Genomic DNA, 27252 nt, shown 5'->3' with positions numbered 1-27252 from the left:
AATACCTGGCATGGGTAAGGGGCATCCACGAACCCCTCTCCAGCTCTGTGGTCAGGGTCTGGGATTCATTGTGAGTGACAATGACATACTGGCAATTAAATATCATGACTGTCATTCCTGCAATACAGGCCAACACTCCAGCCCAGTCTGCAGACTAGGGCCACCTATCTGAGGAGAATTTACAGAACAAAAATGCAGAGGCAGCATTTAGAGACTTACAGCAATTTGACAGATTGGTTATATGTCAGTTAAAACCAATAATAATAGAAATGAAGCTTGTATTTTATATGGCCCTGCTTTCTTTTATTTCATTTTTCTGATTACTCTTCAGAGAATGTTTATAAAGAGTATGCATGAAACACAAAAAATACATAAATCAAGCATTTTATTTGCATAAAAGAAGATCCCTAGCCGCCCTTTAACAGTCTGCCTTACCCAAGCAAGGAAGGCCAGAGACATATGCACACACGAAATATGCTGCTAAGCACACTGAATGTCTATCCTAATTCATGGAACATTTGCATCTCCTGCCTCACAACTATTCTGGGTTAAAGTATAAATTAAGCAGTGCTTTTCCTAAGCAGTTCAGATGAATGGATAAGTGGCTTGTTGTAGCGTTGAGTTTGTATAAAAAACATGTATGAAACCTAGATTTTTGAGTGTAAGGGATTTGGGGATCTGGGTGAAAAAAGTGAAGGGACTAAGCAAAAAGGAAATAAAACCAACTCAGACACAGACAACAGTATGGCGATTACCAGAGGGAAAGGGAGAAAGGGGAAGTAGAAGAGGGTAAAGGGTGGACACATGATGATGGAAGTAAACTTGACTTTGGGTGGTGAACACAAAATACAATATATAGATCATGTGTAATGAAATTAAGGATGAAATTAAGAAGAAATGAAGAAATATATCATGTCTCACCTCTTGATATTTCATTACCATTATCACTCTTACTTTTAAGTCATTTTTCTCCAGGTAATTCTCAATTATTTTCTTGGAAAGATTTGAATTTGATTTTAACTGAGGGTACTCTATCCAATATTAAAATACATTCACAAAAATGAAAAACTTTAAAAAATTAGTTAATAATATCTTGGAAATGTAAGCAATACAGCAATTCTAGAATCCCAAACAGGATGCCTGCCATTTTCCAACACATATTAACACACAGACTTTAATATAATATTGAGTCAAGATGTGAAAAGAATGTTATTTTTTCTCTTTCAGATTATTATATATATTATATACTATATATTTGGGAGAGAAATAGAGAGATAGAAACATCAATTATAAGAGAGAACCATCAATCAGTTGCCTCCTGCATACCCCCTACTGGGGATCGAGCCCACAACCTGGCCATGTGCCCTGTCAGGGACTTGAACCAAACTGTGACCTCCTGGTTCATAGGTCAATGCTCAACCACTGACCCACACCAGCTGGGCTCAGATTATTTTATTAATTTACCTTGTATGATTTGCCTATTGCTTTGACTATTAAAGAATAGTTGTGTTTTACATGAATAACTTAGCCCTAATATAGTTGAGTCCCCACCACAATTTAAAGAAAAAAATAACATATGATGGGTAGAATGTTTTCTCTCATGTATTTTTCCTTAAACACTGACATCAGCAACATTTGTCTACACGTGAGCTTTAGAAGATGAAAGAATGAATAAACAAATAGAAAAGGAATAGTACAGAAAACTCAGAAACAGATGTGTTTACTCTGGCTGTTGTTTTTTCTCAGGTCCACTTACGCCTGGTTGTGATTTTACACTGCATACAAAAAAATACAGTCATATGTTCTGCTCATAAAATCAACCCCAGTTCTTATAAGAAATTACACACGGCAGCTTCACATGGATGCTTTGTACTTGAGAAAGGATTCCTATAATATGAGCAAACCACTCCAGCTCTGAGGCGAAATTTTATGTGCTACTGAAATCCTCTGGGGTCTAGTAAGACTTATGTTGAGGTTCAAAAGAAGTTAAATACACTTAAAAACCCTTGAGAACAAAATCCTTTGGTGTGCAAATGACATGGCCAGAATGTCTATCAGCTTGTAATCCAAGTACTGATCCACATGCATTTACATACACTTTGATGTGAATCAGATTCCAATATAGTCTTTAACCATCAGTTGCAGGACCAGCCAAAAGGAATGCTGCCTAACACCATTGAGTTTGTGTTGAACAAAAATCAGAAGTGAGAAAAGACAGTCATCCTTGACCTAATTTATCATTATGCAACCCAAAGATATCAGACACAGGTATTTCACAACCTAGTAGTATTGATGCATGATTCAACACAACTATTTCCCAAGAAAGGTAAATTATTGTATATTGTAAACTGAGTTTCACCAAAACTAGTAACTCCCGAGAAACCTACACACTGCCACAAAGCAAAAAGGAAACCTATGTTGTTTTATATATTAACAAAACCAGAAAAAAAGGAGACAGCAGTCTTAACTGGTTTGGCTCAGTGGATAGAGCGTCAGCCTGAGGACTGAAGGGTCCCAGGTTCGATTCTGGTCAAGGGCATATACCTTGGTTGCGGGCACATCCCCACTAGGGGGTGTGCAGGAGGCAGCTGATCGATGTTTCTCTCTCATCGATGTTTCTCTCTATCCCTCTCCCTTCCTCTCTATAAAAAAATCAATAAAGATTTTTTTTAAAAAAAAAGGAGACAGCAGAAGACCTTATAACACAAAAACTGCTATAGCAGACCAGCTCCTCACTAGTTATTTCAACATCCTTGGAAGTGCAATGGGCATGGTAGCAGTATTAGCATAAAAGACATAGATCATCAAAGCCTGTACACTGGATATCATGCATTATGCCCACCCATTAAAATTGGAATTGGGAGAATATTCAATACCATAGAATCTGAACTGCAAACCAAGCATAATAGATCTCCATGCTTTATTCTTACTGGTTCATCGACTTGTGAAGCAATGTTCTAGCATCTCCCATTTCTACTTTCTCTATATTCTTCTTGAATAACCCTTGTTATCTGTATCCAGTCTCAACCCCATTTTCTCTTCGACAAGGGTCTTCCATGAAGTACAAGAAGTACACAGATGGTTCCCCTATCCACACTGTATTCTGGAATCATCAGTGTGTAGAGTAACATAGAGCATTTATGAATTCACTGCCTTTAGGATTCTGGAAAACTCAAAGGAATTCCTACAACATTACACATATTATTCTGCTGATTGAAGTATAGAATAGTTTGGAGATGGGGACTTGCCTATATTAAAGCACAGTACATCATTACACTGGTGTATGGATCTTTGCACTCTTGGGTCAATGTTAACATTTCAACATGTGAAGTGCTTTTAGTATTTTTCTTTAAGAATTTAGATTTTGCACAGATGCTCCATTTAGTCCATAACTTGTTTTTATTTTATTGCAAATAAACAAAAGTAAATGAGGATAAACAATTTACAAAAACATAAGCAGAATATAAATGTTACAGTTAAATATTTAGAGAAGGAATAGCACCATAATCTTCAATACAAGTTATAAAAACTAGCTATGGTATAGACGTAGTGTATGCATAAAGAGAAAGGGAGAGAAAGGGATAGAATAAACTAGAAACAGTAGAAGGGTCATTATAAGGTTTATTTCTGCTTTATTTTGGGGGGAGTATGTCAGCATAGCCCAAAATACCAAAATACTTCCAAAAGAAACTGGGTTTTTCATTTATCATTATTTTCTACCCTTTTTTAAAAGACATGCTGGTAGACAAATGCCAGTCAAATTTCCAGTACTCTATTGGTCTACCCCTGAAGGGAAACTAATGTTCTCTATCTACTAAAATGGATCTTGAAAGAAAAAGGGAACAGACGCATTTCCTGAAAAGTTCTAATATTCATAGTAAATGATCGAGAAGAAGCTTAATCAGATAGGATTTCAGAACTCTAATGGAAAGAAATTTCAATCATCAAAAATTTATTATCTGGGCTCATTTGCAGGGACTGCAGTACAATAAGTATTTAATCAGTTGGTTTCTATTTTTCAGTGGAATTAATTGTTCAGTCTCTGCAAGAGTGTTAACTTCTTGGAAGCCCATGATGAGCAATACAATATACACATGACGAATTACAGAATTATATACTAAAACCTATATAATTTTATTAACCAATGTCACCCCGATAAATTCAATAAAAAGAAATAAGGTTTCTCAACCTCAACATTACCATAAGGTAAAGATAAAGATGAACCAGGCATGAACTCTGGCCCCAAGGTGAGTAGGTCATTGGACTATACTGAAAAATGGAAGTGGTATGAAGGCTTAAGATTGAACTGTGAAAGAAATTCAAAAAGAAAAAGGTATGATCAATTATTATTTAGTATCACATGTTATGCAGCGATTCTCAACCTGTGGGTTGTGACCCCTGAAAATACATCCTGCATATCAGATATTTACATTATGATTCATAACAGTAGCAAAATTACAGTTATGAAGTAGCAACGAAAACAATTTCATGGTTGGGGGTCACCACAACATGAGAAACTGTATTAAAGGGTTGTGACATTAGGAAGGTTGAGAACCACTGCGTATTAAAATGTTAGTTTCCAATAAGTCATCCTATAGTTTTCTATCACTTAGAAGATGCAATATAATTCATAGTAGAAAGGTAGGTATCTATCTACATATGCAACTTATAAAAGTAGTAATCAAGGACAAGAAAAGTGAGTTAAAATGCATTGATGACATTACATGGCCTGGAATACTCATTCTAAAATAGGGTTTCTCTATAGGTTAAAAGGGGACAATTGGTGATGGAAGGGGACTTGACTTGGGGTGGTAAGCACATAATACAATATACACATGATGAATTACAGAATTGTATACTAAAACCTATATAATGTTATTAACCAATGTCACCCCGATAAATTCAATAAAAAGAAATAAGATTTCTCAACCTCAACATTATTGACTTTTAGACCAAATAATTCCTTGTGTCGTGTGTGTCTGACTGGGGTGAGGTGCTGCTCTTTGTATTGTAGGGTGTTTAGCAGCTACCCTGGCCTCTACCTTCCCCCAGTTGTGACAACTAAATATGTTTCTAGATATTGCAGTTGAGAACCAGTGCTCTAAAGCATCTTTCAGATATTAGCTTAGATGCCACTGCCTCCTGGAAAAGATTCCTGGATATCCCAGGTGAAATATATTGTCTCCACTATGTGCTGACAAGTGGAGACATCGCTGATTAACTGTTCACCATGTATAACAATTACTTAATTACTTGTATGCACATTCCTATGGACTGTGAATTTATTTTGATCTGTAATTGTATTTTATCCACCATTGGTTCTCCTCATACTAGGTACCCTGTACATATATGTTGAGTGAATCAATGAAGGAAGGAAGGTAGGTAGCTGAACTGACCAACATAGCACGGGAGGACTCTTTCATGCATCATTAAGATGCCAGTTGCACCTTTCTCCGCAATGTTATCATTAAAAATGTCTTCAGACACTGCCAGATAGTGTCTGAAGGAGGAGGAGGGCATTACCTCTGGTTGAGAACCACTGCTCTAAAGATTGTACAGAGAATGGCAAACACTTAGTAAAGTTCGGTTTTGTTATAGAAACATTTTACAGTGCTTCCACTGCCCTAGTCAATAACTCATATAATAATGGCTTTGGAATCAAACATAAGATGAGACCCTGACATCTAGTTGGCTGTATGACCTTGACTAGGTTAAACTTTTTGTGCTTTAATTTCTTCATTTGTAAAACTGGAGCAATAATAACCACCAAGAGAGTTCTTTCATTCAACAAATATTTATTATTACCTGCTACCCGCTTGGCAGACACTGTGTTTGGTTTGGAAGGTACATTATACAGTGGTGGCAGGAAGCATTAGAGTCTTTGCACTTATAACTATTACACTTTAGAGTGGGAGAGGGATAGAATATAATTGCCTTTAATATAAAATTTAAGTTACTAATTATGAAGATAGATTCTAGAAAACTGAACAAGATCCTATGAGACCATATAAAAAGAGCAGCATGATCTAGACAGGGATGCCATTAAGATTTTCAAAAGGAACTGCCATTTGAACTGTTCCTTGAAGGATATTTGAAAGTGAACTGTGAAAGGGGAATAGGAGGAGAAGGGTGGGAGGATTCAATGAGACAGAATGTGAAAGCATAGCACAAGGCTGCCTGATGCTCTATAGAAAATCAATGAATGCAAGCAATGAATTATAAATAATCAACACTATCACTGACAAAATTAACAGATAGGAATAGGACATTAAGCAAAGTGACATCTGATTTAGTATTTTTCTCCCAACTAAAAGATATCCACAATTCATTTTTACAGAATACTAAACTAATTAACAGTGTTATGAGAAAAATATGACAATAATAGTGTTAAAATGAAAAGATCCTTTTGCAATCTAGAATGTTGGCGACTTTAATATCTTGACATTCTAGGTATACAATTTTCCAGTGTATTGTATATTATGGTTAAAATCTTCCATTAGAGTATAATATGGATTAGCATGCAGTCTGGTTTATAAAGCCTTACTATTCCACTGTGCTAACAGTCCCTATAAGGGCTCCAGCCATCAGTTAAGTAAATCATTTGGCTGGGAATGAAGCATTTACATATGCATGAGTTACTAATTTCTTGGACATTATAAGTCATGAGGTGGTTTCCTGTGTGCTAGCAAATGCTGAGGTGAACCTTGATTGCCAAAATTGCACATTTTAAATATTAATTCATGGACCATTTTCTCCACCTAAGATATAATAACATTCTCTATCGGTAATTCTTCTGTCAAATGGACCTATCAGACATATATAGAATGTTCCATCCAACAGTAATGGAATATATATTCTTCAAGTGCACACAAAACATTCTCCAGGATAGTTCATATGACTGATCACAAAATAAGTCTAATTTAAGAAGATTGAATCATACCAAATATCTTTCCCAACCACAAAGTTATGAAACTAGAAATTAATAACAGAAGGAAAACTGGAAAATTCACAAATATGTGGAAATTAAACAATACATCACTGAACAACCAATGGGACAAAGAAAGAAATTAAAAGGGAAATGAAAAGACCTTTGGAGCAAACAAAAATGGAAATATCACATACTGAAATTTATTGGAATCAACAAAACAGTTCTAAGAGAGAAGTTTATGGCAAACACATACATTAAGAAAAAAGAAAGATCTTAAGCAAACAATCTAACTTTACACCCCAGGGAAATGGAAAAAGAACAAAATAATCCCAGAGTTAGTACAAGGAAAGAAATAACAAAGATCAGAGCATATATAAATGAAATGAAGACCAGAAAAAACAATAAAGAAAGATCAATGAAACTAAAAGCTGGTTTTTGAAAAGCTAAACAAATGAAAAATATGTAGTTAAACTAAGAAAAAAGAAGTCTCAAATAAATAAAATCCTAAATGAAGGATTTAAAAAAATATAAATGGGGATCATAAGATACTACTATAAATAATTATATGCCAATACATTGGATCACCTAGAAGAAATGGATAAATTGTGAAAAACACAGAACCTATCAAGATTGAATCTTAAATAAAATAGAAAATTTGAAAAGACCAACTAATTACTAGTAAGAATATTGAATCAGTAATCAAAAACTTCTCAACACAGAAAATCTCAGGACCAGATGATCCCTTGGCGAGTTCTATCAAACATTCAGAGAAAAATTAACACCAGCCTTTCTCAACTCTTCCAAAAACTTGAAGAGGTGAAAGAATACTCAAGTCATTTTACCAAGCCAGAATTATCCTGATAACATGCTCAATACAAACACTACAACTTCTTCTTCTATTTTCAATGGGATTATAATCTACATGTGACAAAGTGATGCTTATAATTAGGCCCCCTCACTTTACAACAATGGTGACCAGAGAAAGGATCTGCTTTCAATTTTAAGAACAAATTATTAAAGACATGCATGAAGACTGTTCATTATGAGATTTCTCCATGGTATATCAAGAAATGAGATACTGATTGAGATCAGCCTGTGGATGCATTACCTTCAGAGAGGCAAGATGAAAGAGTTGGTATTTCTAGCAAATTGAAGAAAACTTGTATTACACATATACCCTAGGCCAGTGGTTCTCAACCTTCCTAATGCCGCGACTTTTTAATATGGTTCCACATGTTGTGGTGACCCCCAATTTCATTGTTACAAATTGAACATAATTAAAGCATAGTGATTAATCACAAAAACAATATGTAATTATATATGTGTTTCCAATGGTCTTAGGCGACCCCTGTGAAAGGGTCGTTCAACCCCCAAAGGGGTCGTGACCCACAGGTTGAGAACAGCTGCCCTAGGGTAAAAAAGTATCTCGTCACCGGATAGAGTCTCCAATTTATGACACAAATTAAGGTGAGTGTTTTGATTTTTGTTTTTGTCAAATGCTAGGAAAGCAGCAAATTTTATTAGAGTACATGCCCACTATTTCACTTAAGAGGATACAGGGGAGTCCTTGGAGAAGTAGAGTGGTACTCACATTAAGTGGTACTCACTCATATTAAGTAAATCATTTGGCAGAAGCTAATATAAATATAAGTTCAGAAGACGCTGCTTCAGAAATGTCAAATAATTAACAAAAAGGATTAAGACTTCCTGACAATTTCAATATTGGGGTTTGAATCCTTGCATTGCCCAATCAGATCAGAAGAAAAAAGAGCCAAGTTGACATAGTTCAACAAAGCAGACTTTCACGAACATTTTACAGGTACATAAATGACCAACAACTAGTATTGCTTTTATTGATAACTTCAAAAATCTCAGTCACCAGGAAAATAATACTTGGTGTTTGTAAGAGATGTTCTGTTCAAAATATGTTCAACAGGAGCATGTGACACAAACATTCATTTTAGAAAATGAGATAGCAAGGTTTTCATTACATGGCATCAGTCATCAAGAGTAATGAACTGTTAAAACCAACATTGAACTGCCATTCTTTGGAATTAGTTATTTAATGTGCATTCCACAATACCGGTATATGTATCTTATCATATCTTTACATCCAGCAATACAATAGAACAGCATAATTTGCAGTTAAATATTGAAAGAAAGTATTTACTGACTCAATTAAGATTTGGCTCATATGAAAAATGTACTCAGAGAAATGCACCATTAGAATGACTGGAAACAAGAAAACCCTCACATAAAACAAAAGGATAAGTGATGGTGGCATACCTCCTATTACTAAGAAGAAAGTACAGATATAGATATAGCACAACCTAAACATGTTAGCTCACTAAAATTCTGCTCTATTTTGAATGACCAAAGAAATTTTTCATAATAATCTCTTAAACATATTATAGTTTACTTTCATAATTTCTTTTCGATTTCTGTTCAAATGTCACTTCATCAGAGAGACTCCCTGACCACGCTATCTAAAATGCATGCCAGCTCAACCTTCTATCTCCATCCTCATCTTCTATGTATTTAGTATCCCCATCCTGCTTTGTCTTTTAACCACTTCTTACCACATAACATATCAATTTGTTTACTGTCTGCCTTCCACTAGTAGAATGTGATCATAAAACTTTGTTCGGTTCAATGCCATCTACACTAATAAAAGAGAAACATGCAAATTGGTGTCACTCTGCTACGCCCACCAGCCAATCAGAGTGACTATGCAAATTAACCCAACAAAGATGGCAGTTAATTTTCATACACAGGCACAGAATGAAGATTGAAGGCTCCAGCTGGAGTGAAGACTGAAGAGGCTTGGCATCTCCGCTGCAGCTGGACCAAAGGCCTGGGTCCTGGGTGCCGGAGGAAAACCGTTGCCGGCAGCCAGGGGAAGGAAGGCCTATTGCGCGAATCTTTGTGCAACGGGCTTCTAGTATCTTTAGAATGTAGAATAATCTATTTTTAAATTTTCACCGCAGGACATGCTTAGAGAGAAGGGAGGGAGGGAGAGAAAGAGAGGGAGAGAGGGGGCAGGAGGGGGAGGGAGGGAGGGAGGGAGGGAGAGAGAGAGAGAGAGAGAAAGAGAGAGAGAGAGAGAGAGAGATGCCTGCCTTCACAGCAGAATAATCTTGGTACACAGTAGGCTTTCAACATGAGTTAAGAGAGTAGGAGAATTAAAAAACACACAATTCCAACCTAAGGCCATAGCTCTCATCTGCCTGGGAAATACTGGTATTTTTGAGTTTATATAAATAATAGTATATAGGCTTCTCTGATCTTTTTATCTTCTTGGAAAAGAAAAATACCTGAACATTTCTCTTGGTATATTAGAATCTGAAGACAGCACTTATCCATCATTACATCATGTATTGATTGAGTCTCCCACCTGGCCTCAAAAAGCAATATCTTTCCTATCATCCACTGAAGTTGCCCCTGAACAATGCCTCTGTCTTTCCTACATGAGAACCTTTGAGAAGCTTCCCTGTTTGGCTGGTTTACTAGTAGGCTCCACCCCATTGTAGTGACCCATGAACACAAGATAGACTGTTTACTCTCATATACCCAGGAATCTTAAAAGCAGAGACTGTAAATACTGCATTAGACCATAAGAGTCTGGTTGAAAAAGCCTAGCACATGGCTCTGCATTGCAAAAAGTAGCTTGGTAGACAACAAGCCACATCATGGGGATAGTGGTTGAACTTTAAAAAAAAAAATTCTAGAATAATCTGTGTATTAGGCCCATTCTTCATTAATGAAATTTCTACTACTAGAATATAACTGTTAGGGTTATGCATTAACCACTGAGGTGATATATTTTATAATTAACAGAATTTATTTTCATATATTCATTGATTTTTCACTTTTTATTTCTTACAATATCAAGTGAAAAAAAATCCACTCATTTTGATTTTTTTTTCCACAAAGAGAACTACTATTATAGTCATTGATTTATAGGAGAGAATTCCTTTCTCTGGTCCCAATCTTGTTCTCTGCCCTAGTTGACATGTGTTTTTATATTACCCCTGATGTACTTGACATTCTCTTGAACATGTGGTCTCTTTTTTATAATCACTTAAGTTTGATCTTTTCTACATATCCTATGGTGTGGTGAATCACCTTTGGTAATTAGAAGGACAGTCCTAGTAGTAGACCTGACACAACTTTCTACAAAGGCCCTGTAAAGAGGGTGACTCTTCTGGGGGCCTTTCCTCTAGAAAGAGACATGTTTTTGTTTTTGTTTCTTTTTGGTTTTTTTTTTAATTCTCTTTGGAACTGACAGAAAGCAAATACAGAGGCCTGCTAAGTTTGTGAGAGCTCACGGCTTTGCGGGTAATAATTGATAACTGTTCAATATACAGAATCCTTCTAGGGCCTAGAAACTTACATCCAAGAAAACTAAGCTTCTAAAGCTGTACAGTTCTCCAGTGAGGCCTCAATGAGGCAATGGGGGATAATGGGCAAGGGAATTCTATTCCTCCCAACAGTATTGGATATGTACATCAAATAAGCAATCAGTGATTTCCATTTGTTTCCCATTCTCTCTGTTTCTAAATGGCAGTCTTCCTTTAGTTTCATGTATCCTGTTGTTTCTCTATGATTCAAAATTATGGGAGTTCAGATAACCTGTCTTATAAACGTATTGGCTGCTAAACCATAAGGGCATCCATGTCTGGGCCTGTTGGAAATGATGGCATCACTAGATGTGGTTAGAGGGTGAGGCGTTAAAATAGGCTCCCCAAGGGAAGGAATGAGTTCATGCCACCCAGGATGTATAAATGGGAAGAATGGTGTTATTGATGTTTAATAGCCCAAAAGATAGACTACTCTTACTTTTCTGTACTAGAGGCAAAGAAACTAAATTATTCTTCATTACAGACTCTCTTGCAGCTAAGAGAAATCCATGACTCAGCTTTGCACGTTGGTAGGTGAACACAAGTTCCTGAGTTAGAATTCTGGGAAAGCTTTTAAAATAACAGAATCAGCCAGAATGGTTCTTGAGCCTTTTGTCCTTTTCTTTCCTTTTTATATTTTTATTCAATGGATTGGGGTGACACTGGTTAATAAAATTATATAAGTTTTAAGTACTGGCAAAACTGGAGATACAACAGCTGGAGCTTTAGAAAGCAACATATGATATGTATGGATGAAAGCTACTAATAACGAATGGCAAAGCAGCCTTGATTTTGATATTACCCCAAAGCATTTGCCCTGAACTGCAGATCGATGGCTGTCTTATTCATAAGTCAGATAAACACTTAGAAGGTTAGGCTATTGTTAGCTGGATTTCTTAGCTCTCTTCTTTTTAAGTGTACAGAGACATATTATTTAGCCAATGACTTCTAAATATCAATTTGTCAACAAATAGGAATTAAACAATAATTCATCCAGTAAGTGATAATTGATTAATAATGTATAACCATTAACATGGATGAAGGTTTTCTGTATACTTGGCAAGAATAGTAACAGCCAATATTCTCAACCCAGAGCTGTAGCAATCCAAGGAGAAAGGTTAAATTTTAAAAATTCAGAAAAAGGAAGAAGTTAATTCAGTCTTGATTTTCTAACACCTAGTAAAGTGCCTGGCACTTAGGAGGCAAGAAACATGTTTACTAATTGATACTACTTATTATAGTCCTCAAAAAACTGTTTTTGTAATAATCTAACACTTAAAGCATATATGATAGAATGTTCAGCAACAAATGTGCATATAATGCATAACAACATTTACTGAATAACTAACATTTACTGAATTTTGGTAGAATGTAAGTACTATGCTAAATTCTTTGTGTGTTTTTAAAAATTAATTCTCACAGTAGTCCCATAATGTAGGTATTATTAGGGACTTTCAGAGATATTTAAATAACTTGGCTAAGGCCATAGAGCCAGGTGGTGTCTGAGCCAGTATTCAAGGCCAAGTTTCCCTCCCTCCAAACCTATGCTCTTAACCACTATGTATTACTAACATATTCTATATCTGCTCTCCTAAAAGAAACACATCCTTTGATCCCTCAAAACCCTTCTTGGCAGAACAGCAAGTATACAGAAAATGTTAGTCCATGTTAATGGTTATACATTATTAATCAATTACCACTTACTGGATGATTTATTATTTAATTCCTATTTGTTGACAAATTGGTTGAATTTTTCATATGCACGCATTGGAATAAGTTAGCTAAATAAAGTGATTCACTTGGAAGGTTTCATGTTCACTCTAGGCTCCTATTGGGAACCTAGATTATTTGCAGCATTTTTGCTTTAAAATCCAGGAGGTGTACCCATCACAGCCTGCATAGTAGGATACTGATAAGAACAAGGATGCAGGAGGCAATTCACTGGACACTTAAATGGCAAAAAAATATAGTGCAGTCTCACACACCCTGCAGACTGCAGGTTTATATGATAATAAATAATAGCTTTCACCAGGACAAAGGGAAAAAACGCCATGCAATCCAATAGCTCAGTGAGAAATCTGCTAATACAGGTGGTCAAGCTTGTTCCATTTCATTGTCAAAGGGAGGCTATTTATTTGCTTCTGGGTAGTTAAATTACAAAGTCATTTAGTGCTGAAAGTTTTCCAGTAGGCAGATGTGGATCTAAAGCCCAGAGCTTTAGATCCAAAGTTTGTGAGAAAAAGGGGAATAAGAATTTATTCCACAGACAGCATAATTGGTAAAGTAGAAATCTTTCAGCAACTCTAGAAGTAAAATAAAATAATGAAATAAAAGAAAGTACGTATCTTTAAACATTCCAGGTGGAACCTCCTTACTGTGTACATTGGGCATGAGCTAAGAACCAAAATGCTAGCTCTCCTAAATAATTTTCTTAGAGACTCCTTAAAATATTTTCTCTTTGATAATTTCCTGCTTAGCTGAGATGTCAGTGACGGAGATGGGTGTGTCTCTGTGTGAAAGAGAGAAAGAGAGGGGGTGGGGGGGGGGGAGAGAGAGAGAGAGAGAGAGAGAGAGAGAGAGAGAGAGAGAGAAGTCGAGTTCTTGTGCAGTGAAATGCTGAGAAAAAGAGGGGAAATATTCACAATGGCTCCTTGGTAGTTATTAAATTAATGGCAACTTTCTTTTTCTGTTGATCCAATAAGTACCACATATGTATTCTCAGACCATTTGAAAACTGGAGATTATGCACACTGTATTCATTATTTCTAAATTGTCACAAACTAGTAATTTCCAAAATTTGTTAGTTTATCAATAAAATTGATCAAATATACAATTTTTATAAGCATTTGTAAATTTCTTGTAAATAAGTGTTTTCTTTAGGTCCCAATTTTGCATATGCCTAACACCTACAGTTTTATCACTTGTTTCCTAGGTGTAAGTCACTGCTTAAGTCACCAAGTAACTTAATTCTTTGCCAAGTAAGTTTTAAACCAAGACATGTACATAATTTTCTTATTAATTGTGAATATTAACTTCATCAATCTTAGCTTGTGACCAAATTCAAAGCTTCCACGCATAATCCAGATGAGGAATACATTACACAGCTGAAAGAATTCAAACTCTAATTTATATTACCTTGAAAACAATTAATGAGTCATAAAGAGCAATGAGTCTATCAAAGTAATCTATATGTGAAGTGACCCACAACAAAAGGTTAACAGATATTGATGGTATCAGTTTGCTAGAAGACAACCAAAGATGAAGAAAACCAAATATCCCAAGTCTAGTTATCTGAACTTAAAAAGGCAAAATGTTCTCAGTGAATGTTAGCCATCCTAACAAAATTCCAATGACTGAAAATTTGATGACTCTGTCATTATATCACTCAGCTGTTATGGCAATAATTAAGAGTATGTGTATACATGCATATGACATAAATGCATTTCAAGATCTGCTGGCTCTTCTACCTAACTTTTGAGAATTAGAGATAAACAAACTCAAACAGTAATAATCAGAAAAAAATATTTTAAAACTTAAGTTGCATGTAAAACAAATACAAAATGACTATTATTTTGAAATAAATATGTACCAAACATCTTTATGTCATAAAATTTTTAAAAAATTTAGTTGGAAATACAGATTTACAGACTTTGGAAAGAACATATAGAGCAGTGGTTCTCAACCTCCTGGCCCTTTAAATACAGTTCCTCATGTTGTGACCCAACCATAATATTATTTTCGTTGCTACTTCATAACTGCAATGTTGCTACTGTTATGAATCGTAATGTAAATACCTGATATGCAGGATGGTCTTAGGCGACCCATGTGAAAAGGTTGTTCGACCGCCAAAGGGGTCGCGACCCACAGGTTGAAAACCACTGATAGAGAATCCTGTGTGCCTCTCACCCTGTTTCCCCAATACGTATTACATATTATGTAATAATAGTACAATATCAAAACCAAGAAATTGATATTAGTACAATATGTGTGTATAGTTTTGTGTCATTTTATCACACCTGTAGATCCTTATTACCATCACTGCGATCAGGATACAAAACTATTATATTTTGTTTTATTTATTTTCTTGAATATAAAAATGCATTATCATTTCAGATAGGAAGTTCCAGACTATTTGTTCTACATACCAATAAATGAGTGTTGAAAATTATTCAAACCTTGGAAATTATCATCTAGCTAAACTCCACAAAGGCCAACGTGAAATTCTAGCCAAACAGACAACAAACCCTTTGGTTAACCTCAGTTCCTTGCACAGATGAAGCATCATCATCATTCAGCAATCAGCTCTCCCCAACATGAGACAGCAATTTTTCTCACACTGTTTATCAAAGACAACTAGCTGCGTACTGGACTACTCCAATACTATTTCCTGCTGAAAGTCCTGGACACACACGAACACACACCACACACACCCACGCCCACCCACACCCACTACCTTTTATTTTTAATGTCATAAATAAAGTTTTAATTGGACCCCCACTACCTTTTTCAGGCAAACCAGAGCACCCCACAAGTGCCCTTAAGTCACCAGTGACGTTACCATAACAAAAGAGCACACAAACAAACATACTCGGAAAACAAACAAACAAACAAAAATAAACCAGTCAGAGTCTTCTAAGCCAAACTTACTGTAGGGTTTCTTCTTTTCCCTACTAAGTAAATATCATCCAAATTGTTGCAAACTGCAATTCGGATTCAGCTGCCAGCGATGGAGAAATATGTATGATCACAAAGCAAACAACCTAAAACCCCCCAGTCTTACCTTGGCCATCTGTGCCTGCACCCCATTGGCCTTGAGAGACGCTACCGCTTTCTGGGCGGCTGCGGGACTGTCAAAATCCACAAAACCGTAACCTGTGGAAACACAAAAACCCTGTTAGCACTCGCAAGTAGCTGGCTTGCCTCCACACCGAGGGAAGGAGTGTTGGGGCTCTCACTTGCATAAAGGCTCTCCAACTCTGGTCCTTACCGTGTCTGGGAAAAATCACAAAATCATGAAAAAAAATGCGGTGGGCATCTAGCAGCAGTGCCTGAAGTCTGCGTCTGCCTGAACCCAGAAGCCTTTTTCTTTGCAGCCCCATGTGCTTCCCAGCCCGCTTTCCCCTGGGCCCACGTGCTCCCCGGCGCGAACTCTCTGATTGGGGGAACCGAGGACATCTCTACCTCCACTCACGTGTCTGTGGGCAAGCAAAAGTCAGCCAGGTGCTCCTGGTCTCGCTCAGTGGTTAATTTGCAACCTAGCAGGGTCTACAGCAGTGGTTCTCGACCTTGGCTGCACATTAGCATCACCTGGGAATCTTTTTAAAATCCTGATTTCTGGGCCTAATCCTCCGGAAAGTCTGTTTCTTTGCTATTAATGTTGTGGCCCCACCCCCTAACAAAGAAACAGAATTTCCAGAGGATGAGGCCCAGAAATCAGGATTTTAAAAAGATTCCCAGGTGATTCTAATGTGCAGCCAAGGTCGAGAACCACTGGTCTAGATAGAAGAAGTCTGTGTACATCATTCTGGGGGTACCTATTTTGCATGAAGGGATGGAATACTGGAGCTGTTGTAGAAGAAAAACTTCTGATTTAAATAAATTCTTAGCCCAAGCCAGCATGGCTCAGTGGCTCAGTGGTTGAGCCTGGACCTATGAACCAGGAGGTCATGGTTTGATTCCAGTCAGGGCACATACCTGGGTTGTGGGCTCAATCCCCAATGGGGGACATGCAGGAGGCAGCTGATAAAGGATTCTTTCTCATCATTGATGTTTTTATCGCTCTCTCCTTCTCCCTTCCTCTCTGAAATCAATAAAAGTATATTTAATTTTTTTTAAATAAAATAGTAAGTCTTATGTTTTGGAGATTGCTTTGGAGAGTGGGTTTACAGTCAGCAACCTGATTTAGACTAATTCGGTGAGTAAGGTGATAATACATTATTGAACCCTGTTCTATTTTCCTGAATGGATTTGTTGCAAGAATGAGAAACACAAAATGTTGAAAAATATTCTTTTTAGAGTTTCTCTCTAAAGTTAATTTTCAAAACCTCAAAAAAGTTGCTGTTAATAAAAGTTATGGCAGAACTTGACTATAGACATCACCAGCAACTTCAACAGTACCTGGCACACAGTAGGCATTCAATCAATACATGTTGACTACATGAGTTAATAAATGTTGTTAATGAGAGTTAGGGCTGGAATGTGGCTCCAGCTGATTCCAAAGCCCATGCTAATTCATTACAGGACCTTCTCGCTCTCAATCACAGCGTAAGTAAATTATTTTAACTCTAAAGTGATCTGTGATAAACATAATGACATAGATATTCAGGCTTCTTATAAAAATAAGGAGCTCCTTTTAAATTAAGTAAACACACCCATGCCACTTGTTACTGGAGTACAATCTGAAAAGGACACAAGAGTCGCATATACTGTTTACTGATTGTGTGCCTGTGTGTATGTGCGGGGCGGGGGGGGGGGGGGAAGGGTAGATACAGAGTGAGGCCAAATAAATAGCCAATAAAACAGACTAAATGCAAAAGAGATTTTGCATGTCCATAAAATAGCAGATATGAGTCCAGGACTTAGCCTAACAGTAATGTAACCTGCCAAGGATATTTAAAAACAAAAATACTCAAGAATGAGTAGGAGGGCAGCTTTGTTTGGCACATCTAAACACCCACCATATGTAACCTACGCCTCTTCTCATTTAATAGGCAGGGATTGGCTCTGTACTCTTTTACTTGTCTCATTTAGGAGTTTTGAGGTGAGCTACAAAGGCAACCTTGCTAACCATGCACCGTGACACCCCCCTCCAAACAAGCAAAGAAATGTGCAAAAGAATTCAATTACCGAGTTGTTTCTTTTAATTAACTTTTTAATTTTCTCCCCTCAAATCCCTCCTTCTTTTTTCCTCCCAGCGTGTTATCCTAAAATGAACTTGTTACCCAGCAGTATACCATCAAATGCTGCTGAAAAGCTGGGCAGAGTAGCTGTGAAGTTTGTATTTCTAATCCAAAAGAAAGCCTGCTCTATAAGTGCTAGTAATTCTTCTCTTCCCACGAAACTCAAACTATCTGAATCACATGAGTAGCACCACCCACTAAGTTGAGTAAAATAGGCGAAAAAAGCCAGAATAAAGAGGGGGAAAGAACAAAATACATAAAGCATTAGAGTTAGAAGAAGCAGAATATAAACTAAAATGCAGATGTTTTCTCCTATGTATCAGAATATGTGCTCGGTGGTTGCCATGTTGGCACCTGCTGAAACTCTCATGGCTTCATGGGCTATGGTCCTCATGTCCCTTCGGGTGTAAACATGAAGAAACTGAGGCTTGGGAGAGGTGACACAAGTCACAGGCTGCCTACCTGGCAGCTCCAGGATTTGAAGCCAATTCTGCCTATGCCCCCCCCCCCCCCACTATAGCCTACAATGAATGGCTCCATACCCTCACTCTGAAAACTATGTCTAGTGGCCCCTAAGGTCCACCATGGAGAGAATGCAATCTTGAACATCTCTTGGATTTTGAAGTGAGGGCATGGAATAAAGCAGCTCCATTCAGTTAATGGAGTGGTTGAGTTCTCAGTAGAACTGGCTAAGTCAGGCACGCCCTTCCACCTCATGCTTTGGCCACTCATCCTCATGCATTCCCATGCTCATCTTTCACTCTATAATGAAACGCCATGTCAGGCACTTTGCCAGGCATAGGGCATATAATAGTGAATGAAATAGTTCCAGTTCTGCCCGCCCAGCATGGCTCAGTGGTTGAGTGTAGACCTAAGAACCAGGAGGTCACGGTTCCATTCCCAATCAGGGCACATGCCTGGATTGTGGGCTTGATCCCCAGTGGAGGGCAAGCAGGAGGCAGCCAATCAATGATTCTCTCTCATCATTGATGTTTTTATCTCTCTCCCCCTGTCCTTCCTCTCTGAAACCAATAAAAATATGTTTTAAAAAATAGCTCCAGTTCCCATCCTTATACAGCATATAGTTGAGTTGGGGGATGGACATACATAAAATAACCATAGAAATGAACCTATACTGACAAAATAGTATGTCTCCCTTGAAAGAAAATGAGAGCATATAATATGGTACCTAACTACTGATCCTTTATTATTGAAAGTCATAAGGAAGCAGCATTTCTTAAATTATCACTTTACCTGGCTTCTGCTAAAGACTGAGTGGTTGTGGAGAAAGTGGGCAGCAAGAATGGAATCAGCTTGGTGACACAGAGGCAAATGGCAGCTGGCAATGAAGTGAATGAAATGAGATGGATGCTTTGAATTATACTTTTAATTAACAGGAGTTGGTAATGGATTGACTTGGTTGGGAGTAAGGGGGCTACAGAGGACATGGGTTATTGCTGCTCTTTCTTTTATAAGCCGCTGGGTGGCTAGAGATCTGATTTACTGAAATGGGGAGACTAGAGGAGGATCCAGGAAGGGAGAGGAAAAAGTAAAGGATCAATTTGAGACATGTTGAGTCAGAAATTCCTGTGAAATATCTAAGTAAAAATGTCAAGTAGCATTTGGAGTTTGTAGGCTGTTGCACAAAAGAGGGGGTAGAATTGGATATGCAAATTAGGCAGTCAACACCATAAATATGTGTACAGAGATAGGAAATAGATTAAAAAATGCCTAATGTAAGCAGAAACAAAGGGTTCAGGTTTAGAGTTTGAACAACGTCAACATTTAGGTGTCAACTGAGAAAATGAGCGTGTAAAGGAGGTGGGAAGGAGAATCAGAGAGGAAATGAAGAGGTAATAGGATGTCTGAAAGTCAAGTTTAGAAACTGTCCAAGGAGAGAGAGATGGGCTGTGCCAAATGCTACAGAGAATGAGGAATATGAGAGATTGGTAATGCTCAGATGTTCAGGAGCCTTAATGTAATTATTGTGATTTGCTTTAGGCAAGTGTGGGGATTGAAGCCTATCTGAGTGGAAGAGTGAGAGAGATGAGGAGGCAAAAAGAATGCTTACCAGCCTCATTGCCATGATCTTGGCTGGGATGGAGAATTAATAAACAGCTTTAGCCAGTGGGGAGTATGAAGTCTAATGAGCTGTCTGTTTAAAGATAGAAGATACTATGGTTTTCAGCATTAGCTGCAACCTACAATCACATGGGGAGCTTAAAACAATACCAATGCCCAGGATTCACCCCCAAGAAAATTAAATCAATATTTTGGGGAATGTGGCCCAAATGCTTACACACACACACACACACACAGAAAGAGAGACCCTCGTGTGTTTCTGTGTGTGTGTGTATGTGTATAGGTATGTGTGTATCTATTCCCTGCTGATTTCAATATGAAGCTCCGGTAAAGAACTACTGAGTATTTATTCAAATTATTCAAGAATTTTTTGTTGTTGTTGCACCTATTAAGAGATTGTTCTTCGTAATTTTGAATTTAAAAAATCAAGCAGATCCCTAGTTAGTTTGGCTTAGGGAATAGAGCATTGGCCTGAGGACTGAAGGGTTCTGTGTTCATTTCCAGTCAAGGGCACGTACCTCGGTTGCAGGCTGGATCCCGGCCCTGATCAGGGCATGTTTGGGAGACAAACAATAGATGTCTCTCTTTCACATCGATGTCTCTCTCTCTCTCTCTCTCTCTCTCTCTCTCTCTCTCTCTCTCTCTCCCTCCCTCCCTCCCTCCCTCCCTTCCACTCTCTTAAAAATCAATGGGAAAAATGTCCTTGGGTGAGGATTAACAATAATAACAACAATGATCAAGCAGAAAGCAAGAGGTTAAAACTACAGGGGGACAAGGGGATAATTTCTATAAGAGGACCTATCCTTCACTCATTGTAACTGGAAGGGGGAAAAAAAGACACTCTTGGTTACCAGGTGCTATTTATTTGTCCTTCCCAGTGACTGGGACTACCTACTACACAGCCTGTGCTTGATACATATTTGTTGAAATTACTTGAAGGCATGCTTAAAAGATGCGTAGGTACTTCATGGGAATACCTTGGAAATGAACTGATAAAAATGTCTGTTAATACATCTTGACTCTAAAGAACACTATAGATGCCAAGCAGTCACAGTTCTGGTTCAGCCCTGAACCCAGAAAAGCAGCCCCAGATTTCAGGACTGTTGCACTCTGGTCCAGTGCAGCTTCTCTTCTCTCAGTTTCCCCTCCTCTGCCACCCACCAAATGTTACACAGAAGTGAACAACATCATGATGCTGACATCCAGGGAGGAACTCCAATCCAAACAGAAGACATCCTGTGAGGCCTGAGACCCCCCCCCCCTTAGCTCTCTCTGAATTGAGGAGGGGGCTGGGAGGACTTGGAGAAGAGAGTATTTCTGAGAGCTAGCATGCCAGCAAGGAAAGAGAATGTCCCCTTCCTATATAATGTCTCCTCTATGGAAGGCTCCATCCCAACCGGGGAGCTAAGACCTGGTGAAAAAAATGTTCAAAAATAAGGCAACAGAGGAAGGTTAGGGGTCTGGATGAAAAAGGTTAAGGGATTAAGCAAATAATAATAATTGTAAAAAAACCTCATAGACACAGACAACAGTATGGTGATTACCAGAGGTAAAGGAGGGCGGGGGGTGGGGAGGGGCGGATAGAAGAGAATAAAGGGGGGATAAATGGTGATGGGTGGAGACACGACTGGCCATGGTGAGCACATAATACAATGCACAGTGATGCTTTATAGAATCGTACACCTGAAACCTATATAATCTTATTAACCAATGTCACCCCAATAAATTCAATTAAAATAAATAGGAAAAAAAAGAAAAATATATAAAACTGGAAAATAACTTTGGGAATTGGAAGAATGAACATTATAAGAAGGATTTAGCACCAATCAAGTAGAGTTTCTTATTCCTGTTATTTACCATTAAAATATATTTGGCCACAATTTTAAAAAGAAGCTACCAGGAGTGAAATATTTCACTAACTTTTGTGTTCTCCATATATATACTCTCCTTAATTAAAATGCAAGTTCTGAGGTCAAAGGGTCCCCAGCCACCCTGAGAAACACCTCGATTCTAGAAATAAACACTCCATTCCTGAGTTTGCTGTGACTGCATGTACCACATCACAATTAGAAGAAAACAAAATGAAATACGGAGCTGCCCCTGAAGAATCACGAAGCAGTCGCTAAGGAAAAAAATCAACCTCAATTTGGTTTCAATTTGCTTTCCTTAATGACAAATAATCAAGTCTGGGAGCAGGAATCTCTGCAGCTACATCTGGTGAGGGCCAGGGCGGGGAGATTAGTTCAGCTCCAGCTAATCATGCTTTATGGTGACTGCTAAGCCCTGGACAACACACCCATGACTAGTAACCAGCGCAAAGCCCAGCCCAAGTGGCAGGAAGCCCACCTGTCTCACCCCTCAATGGCATCATTAAGCTTGGCAGCAGGTTCAAATGAATTTAAAACGATGTCACTGTTTTCTCCACACACCCGTCCTTGTTTTGCTTCCTTGTTGGGGGGAGAAGGCCAGCAGTCCTCAATTAGTGGGAAGCAGAGCAGGAGAAAGAACCAGCTCCACGCTAATTAGGTCATTCGCCAAATGCATTCAATCCATTGGCAGATAGAATCAATGCTTTCCTGAAATGCTTTAAACTTTGGGCATTAATTGAAAGTTTTGCTATTTGTAGTACAAAGCCTGAAGACTTTACAAAAAAAAAAGAAATTATATATATATATAGCTTTATATATTTAAAAAATATAACAGAATTTTTTCATTTTTTCAACAATGGTATTGCCCAAAGTTCTGGTTTTATTTTTTGAAGATTTGTATGCAGCTTCTTCTCTGTGACCACTGCGTGACACAATCCAATTGAATTTTGTTCAACGTTTTATATTTTATACCATCAGCTCCTTAGATTCTCTGTTTAAACTGCTTACTTACATACTAATGTTGGAATTGTTCTCCGTGAGGGGAGGGGAGAATGATAAAACCAGAACTCCAGCTGCAGTTGGTGGTGGCACCTTGGAGGCCAGGGGAGACTTGCTCTCCAAGTGTAACCGCATGTTAAATTTCACGACATTTGCATTGCTCTTCCTCTTCCTCTTCAGAATGACTGTCGTAAAAGCCCACAGAAACACAGATGGCTTGATGTGACACCCAACTTCTTTCAAAGACGATCCAGCTGTGAGTCAAATGCGATTTTTAAATAGGGTAAGCACACACTTTGTGTCGGAATGATATGTTCCACTGAAGTTCTACTTAAATGCAGCAGTTGGTGATGTTTAAGACTTGCCCTTCCATAAGTCCCTCCTCTTTCTATTTAGACTGTACAATATTTGGCGACTGTTGTCCGGGCTCTAAGCAGGAAAACTGAATCACAAGCGGGTTAATGTGGACTGCAGAAAGGGACCAGTGCTTCGCATGCTTCGTGGAGGTGATGGAGTCTAGCTGCCTCCATGTCTTTCTGTCTCTGCCGGATTTCTCTTGCATCCCTATGCTGTTGAGTTATTGCTGAATGCATTCTCTTATTATTGGATTTCCTAGTTCTCTGCATTATGTGATCAAAGAAGGTAGCTGAAAGACAGCATTGATAAAGTCTTTGCTACTTTTATACTTATAAGACCAAACTAAGAAGAAAACTCAGTCATTTCTTTAATATCTCCTTTTGCATCCATTTCCTTTGGGTGATCATTATAATGAAACAAGGGTACAACAGAGGAACCCATACAATAGCAACATGGCCTAACTTAGATGTGTGACAAATAAAGGCAAAAGGCAAATCCTGCTAGGATGCAAAAGCCAGAGATAAGAGTGCTCATTTTGAGGGGGAAAAAAATTCCGAACCATGAAATCACCTGTGCTTTGAAAGATCTTAGAAAATAAGATTCTTATGGTACTGAAAAGAACAGCATCTGTACTTCTTACACAAATGGCTGCAGCCCTCAGACACTTAACAAATAGAGGCCAATAAGATGGGTAATGGTGTCCTTTATACAATATCCATTATATTGCTTCAGTGTATTCCCAGAATTTTGAGCTTAATTACTTAAACATTCTGATATTTTAGTGCCAGCAATACTAAAATGAGACATCTATTTTTTTGAATGGGATCCACCTGTTATGAGGGACACATTTGAACCATGGTGTGACTTTTCCAGTATTATTATTATTATTATTATTATTATTATTATTTAATTTACTAAATATTTACCATGTGCAAAGACGATAGCATGCTAGGCACTGAAGGAAAACAAAGACACTCTACCATGGCTCTTCCTGTCAGTCAGTTTATAGTCTAGTAGGGTAGATAAAGACATTTAAATACAGTGGAAGGTCCTCTTACACGTGGAGGTTAAGTTAGGTGAGTATATGCAAAGTGGCATATTTTCATTCAGTTTAGTATGCATGGTTTTGTGTTTATAGTTTTGCTCATCAGGGCTGAATACCTGAGTCAGGTCCCCTTTCAATGAGTAACATGATGGCAAAATTATCCACATTCTAAATTTATGTAGGTATGCATTATTCTGTCTTTTTGTCAGTTTCTGTGCACAGCAGAAATGAATTAAGCTAAATACAAGGTATAGAGAGGTATGAAAGGCAAATAAACTGTGCTAGTATTCTAAGATGGCAAATATTTCTTCCAGGTGGATGCAAACTCAGGACATTTTGTGTGCAAATGACAAAAGTAAAGACAAAAAAAAGAAATTAGGTCCTAAATGGCATTACCCAGCAGAATAAAACAATTACAAAGACAGACAAATTTAGGGAGTAAAATGCTTGGTAGTATGCCACTTGAAAATGGAACACTTTCTCCTTTCATTTATGTTGCACACAAAGTCTTATTAAACCAAACACAAATTCAAATCCCAAAACTCACTTCCCTGCTCACCCTGTTCAATTGATTTTTAAATGAGAGAATTTGCTTCTTTATACGGAATAATGTCAAAATTAGGATCAAGATCATTATTTATTGGCTTAAAGAGATCACTATGCTTTATTAAAATTAAAGAAACTCACTGATTTGACAAGGTTTTCTAGATCAACCATTATTTTACTATAATGCAGAGATTAAGGGAGCAGTCTGCTTGACTGTAAATGGGCAGGTTAACCTCTGTGAATCATCTTGCAAACTTTCCTTTGCTGAAAGGCAGTGTGTAAAACTACAAATAAAAAGTATGTCTTGTGTGGATCATTGGCCTATGGGTCTCTGCCATTAAAAAGAGTGGAAGGTACAAGTATGTAATGCAGGGTGGTTGCAGAAGCAAGCCAGGATATTGATAAAACAATTCCACTGAGTTTGTAATCACGATAGAAGCAAGCTGTAACGGAAGGCTCTATATGTCCACAATCCCGGTGCACAGTAGAGTAGGCAAGAGGAACTATAATTTCATTTCTGAGAGTTCATCCTTCCCTCCCTCTTCCTGCCCTGGTCTTCTGGGCAGGTAGAATTGTAGACTATCCCTCTATTAGAAGAGTGAGAAATGATGGGCTCCACATGTGAGGATCACTGGCAGCACAATTCCCCCTCACCCCCACCTCCCAGGTACTGTCATTCACACTCACACTCAACAGCTCTAGCCAATGTCCTGGGAAGCATGTTTGTAGTCTTACACATCCTTCTACAGCAAAGATGTCCCCAACTCACCACCCATTCATCTTTACAGGATGGACATTATAGTACAAGAGGACATTATAGCACTCAGGATGGACATTATAGCACTCATAGGGATGCGATAATAATGTAGTTCAGTGGCAAAAGGAAGAGAAAGTGAATCCTACATACAGGCCAAACTTCTTAGAAGCATGCACTACCTGTGAGCCTAAGTCTTTGTTGAACCCTAGACATTCCTTCTTTCGAGTTGTCACTTTATCTAAATTTATGTACAAAGCCCTGTGTCTCTTTGAACAACATTATTATCCTGGAAAAGGGCTCCATCCATAATTTCCTCCTTCCAAACCGTTGACAAAACTCACTTTTAAACCCTAGAGAACTTCTGTTTAAGTAAAATCGTGTATTTCTTAATGTATACTCATATATTACTGGATACATTCTTCAGCCATGTTTATCATCCTTATTCCAAACATTTTTTAAATGTCCACAAGTACTGTACTTATCACTATCAGAAACAGTGGTTTTTACATGCTCTTGGACCCCCAATAACTTCTCTTCATCCCAGCTGATATATCAAGCACAATCCTAGTGTGGTATTAGAATTTACAAAAGTACAAAAGGCAACTGAAAGTAACACACAGTTTAAAAAAATAATCAAGCGAAACAGAACAGTATTCAGTGAAATACAAGTCCCTTCCTCTGTAGACCTTAGTGCTCTGGTCCACTTCCTAATAAACTATCCTATGATTCCTAATGATGTTCTAATATGAAAAAAACAACTAGAACTAATTTTTTTTAGCTCTTATGATTGTGTTTATTGGAAGCACTTATGGATCTACAGAGTAATAAAATAATTTCTGTTATCAAAAATCCTGAAGTGAAAAACATTCTTGGTTAAGATTTTATGACTGGCAACCCAATTGTCCATTTAACCCTAAAATAAATAGAAGGTTTATTCTTCTAATTAGAAAAAAAGTTATACAATTATTGAAGAAATTTCAGTCAATATGGAAAGAAATTAGTCGTGATGAACCCAAACTTAAACTATTAATTTAATTTTTTCTTTATTTTTAATCAAATGGTATCAGATTATGCACACAGTTTTATAATTGGCTCCTTCTCTTCATGACACGTGGTTACCTTTCCTGGCCAATAAGTATGGATCTCTAAAATCCCATCAATTGATAATTTTCAACATCCCAATTGCCAAAGTCTTTCTTAAAGATTCCTAACTTGAAAAACTGATTTTATTTCAACTTTTTCACATATTTAAAAATTAATAAGATAGAAATGAACAATACTTTGATAGCCTCCACGACTATAACGAGTGATTTTCCTAAGTTTTTTGTTTCTTTCAAGGAAGTTTTAAAGACAAACCCTTATGTACTACAA

At 37.6% G+C, this 27252-nt stretch overlaps 1 protein-coding gene across 12 annotated transcripts in view; it reads right to left on the bottom strand.

Moving 5' to 3' along the window:
- RBMS3 (RNA binding motif single stranded interacting protein 3) overlaps positions 1–27252 on the bottom strand; it is a 621282-nt gene that overhangs the window by 339482 nt on the left and 254548 nt on the right. For all 12 annotated transcript variants that reach the window (XM_059664136.1, XM_059664139.1, XM_059664128.1 and 9 more), the window contains exon 4: positions 16109–16200. In XM_059664136.1, coding sequence (XP_059520119.1) covers positions 16109–16200 — 92 coding nt within the window. The remainder of the gene's footprint in view (positions 1–16108; positions 16201–27252) is intronic.

Source organism: Myotis daubentonii, chromosome 14, assembly GCF_963259705.1.
Source record: "Myotis daubentonii chromosome 14, mMyoDau2.1, whole genome shotgun sequence".
Taxonomy (NCBI): Eukaryota; Metazoa; Chordata; class Mammalia; order Chiroptera; family Vespertilionidae; genus Myotis; species Myotis daubentonii.
The sequence above is the reverse complement of the archived record's forward strand: the minus strand, read 5'-3'. Positions and strand labels throughout refer to the sequence as shown.